This window comes from Aplysia californica, unplaced genomic scaffold (assembly GCF_000002075.1).
Source record: "Aplysia californica isolate F4 #8 unplaced genomic scaffold, AplCal3.0 scaffold01297, whole genome shotgun sequence".
Lineage (NCBI taxonomy): Eukaryota > Metazoa > Mollusca > Gastropoda > Aplysiida > Aplysiidae > Aplysia > Aplysia californica.
The window spans coordinates 27,704-29,200 of NW_004798567.1; the positions used below are offsets into that span (position 1 = coordinate 27,704).

Genomic DNA, 1,497 nt, shown 5'->3' on the forward strand with positions numbered 1-1,497 from the left:
AGAGAGAGAGAGAGAGAGAGAGAGAGAGAGAGAGAGAGATTAACTGAAATGGCGAAAGCTGTAGATTTTGAGTGAACGGTTGAGATGTGGAGGCACTTTCACTTAGTTTAGTAATTTTTGTCAGTGTCAGTAAGAGGGGACCATACGAGACAGCTAGCGTGTTACGAACGAATGTGTTTTTTTAATGCACACTTTGTCAGTGCATCTTTTTAAATATGATAGACGATATATCCTCCCCCCTCTCCCCCCACTCCTTGCAAACATACAAAATCATTGAGTGAAACTTCAAATATTTGGAGGACCTGCAGTTTAGGCGCTTTGGTTGTTTGTGTGTATAGCAAATTTTAATGTCTGTGACAGAGTCTACAATGCTGTCGGGGGTTACCAGTACATTCTCTTTCACAAATACAATGTATAAGACAGTAATCTTTTGTTACAGGCAACATCGTGAACGTCTCCTCCATTGGAAGTAAATCCATTGTAAGTATTGTCTTCCGAATGCTCTTTCCTTTTGAACCTTTCCGAGAAAAAACATGTTAGAGTGTCCTTTATTCTCTCTTCTTCTTTGTAGTGGTTCAGACCTGTTTCAAATTCTTTCTTCTGATATAGTTTTGTTTGATTTGATTTGATTTGATTTGATTTTTGGTAACACTTTACTTTTTTATGTGTAGCGTTATTGACCTTATTAACCTATGGCAGTAAAACCCACCTTGAAGAGAAATTCTTAAAGAAGTAAAACCCTCTTCGAAATCTGCCCTGTTTTTGTCTAAAAACATTGAAGAGGTTATCATCGAGCAGTTTTGTCACTACCTGCAAGTTAATAATCCGTTAAGAGTTAAAGCCATTCCAGTCTGCCTATCACAGCACAGAAACAAAACTCCTTAAAGTCACAAATAGCATGCTTTCTGACTGTGATTCAGATAACGTTTTGCAAAACCTTTTAAATTTGTCAGCAGTATTTGATAGAATAGGCGGTCATCCTTCATTGAAGCGATTGAACGAGTCTTAAAAAAAAATTAATGGGACCGCCTTTAACTGGCCTTGTTCTTACTATCGAATCAGTAGGTCTACCAGTCTGTTGGCATAAAAGGACACAAGTCACCTGATCACGTTCTTATTTATGGCGTCCTTCAGGGTTCAGTCCTTAGTGCAGTTTTGTTCACCATAATCTATACTCAGTCTCTGGTCGGGAAAATAATTTATAATGGCTTTAAATATCATTTCTATGCCATTGAGACGCATATTTATGGTTCAACAATGTCTATCAGCCTAAATGAACTTGTCTATTGTACAGAAAATCGTATTGTCTCACAGGGTACTGTATTCATTTATGTGTTCTTATGGTATTTGTGAAACGCTTAGAGCCTCAGGGTTGAGTGCTATAATACACATGGTGTGGGTAAATTTTACTTTCACCCCCGCACACAGATGCACTGCTGTGGGGGGTCAAACTGCAACTGCTGCAGTAAATTTTGCTGCAGGTCGCACAATATAGAC

At 38.4% G+C, this 1,497-nt stretch overlaps 1 protein-coding gene across 1 annotated transcript in view; it reads left to right on the forward strand.

The window, feature by feature from the left end:
- Nucleotides 1-1,497, forward strand: part of LOC101853214 (uncharacterized oxidoreductase MexAM1_META1p0182) — a gene marked incomplete at its 5' end in the record, with an annotated part of 14,791 nt that overhangs the window by 4,711 nt on the left and 8,583 nt on the right. Inside the window, 1 exon segment of the mRNA XM_013090475.2 lies at nt 440-480. Coding sequence (XP_012945929.2) covers nt 440-480 — 41 coding nt within the window.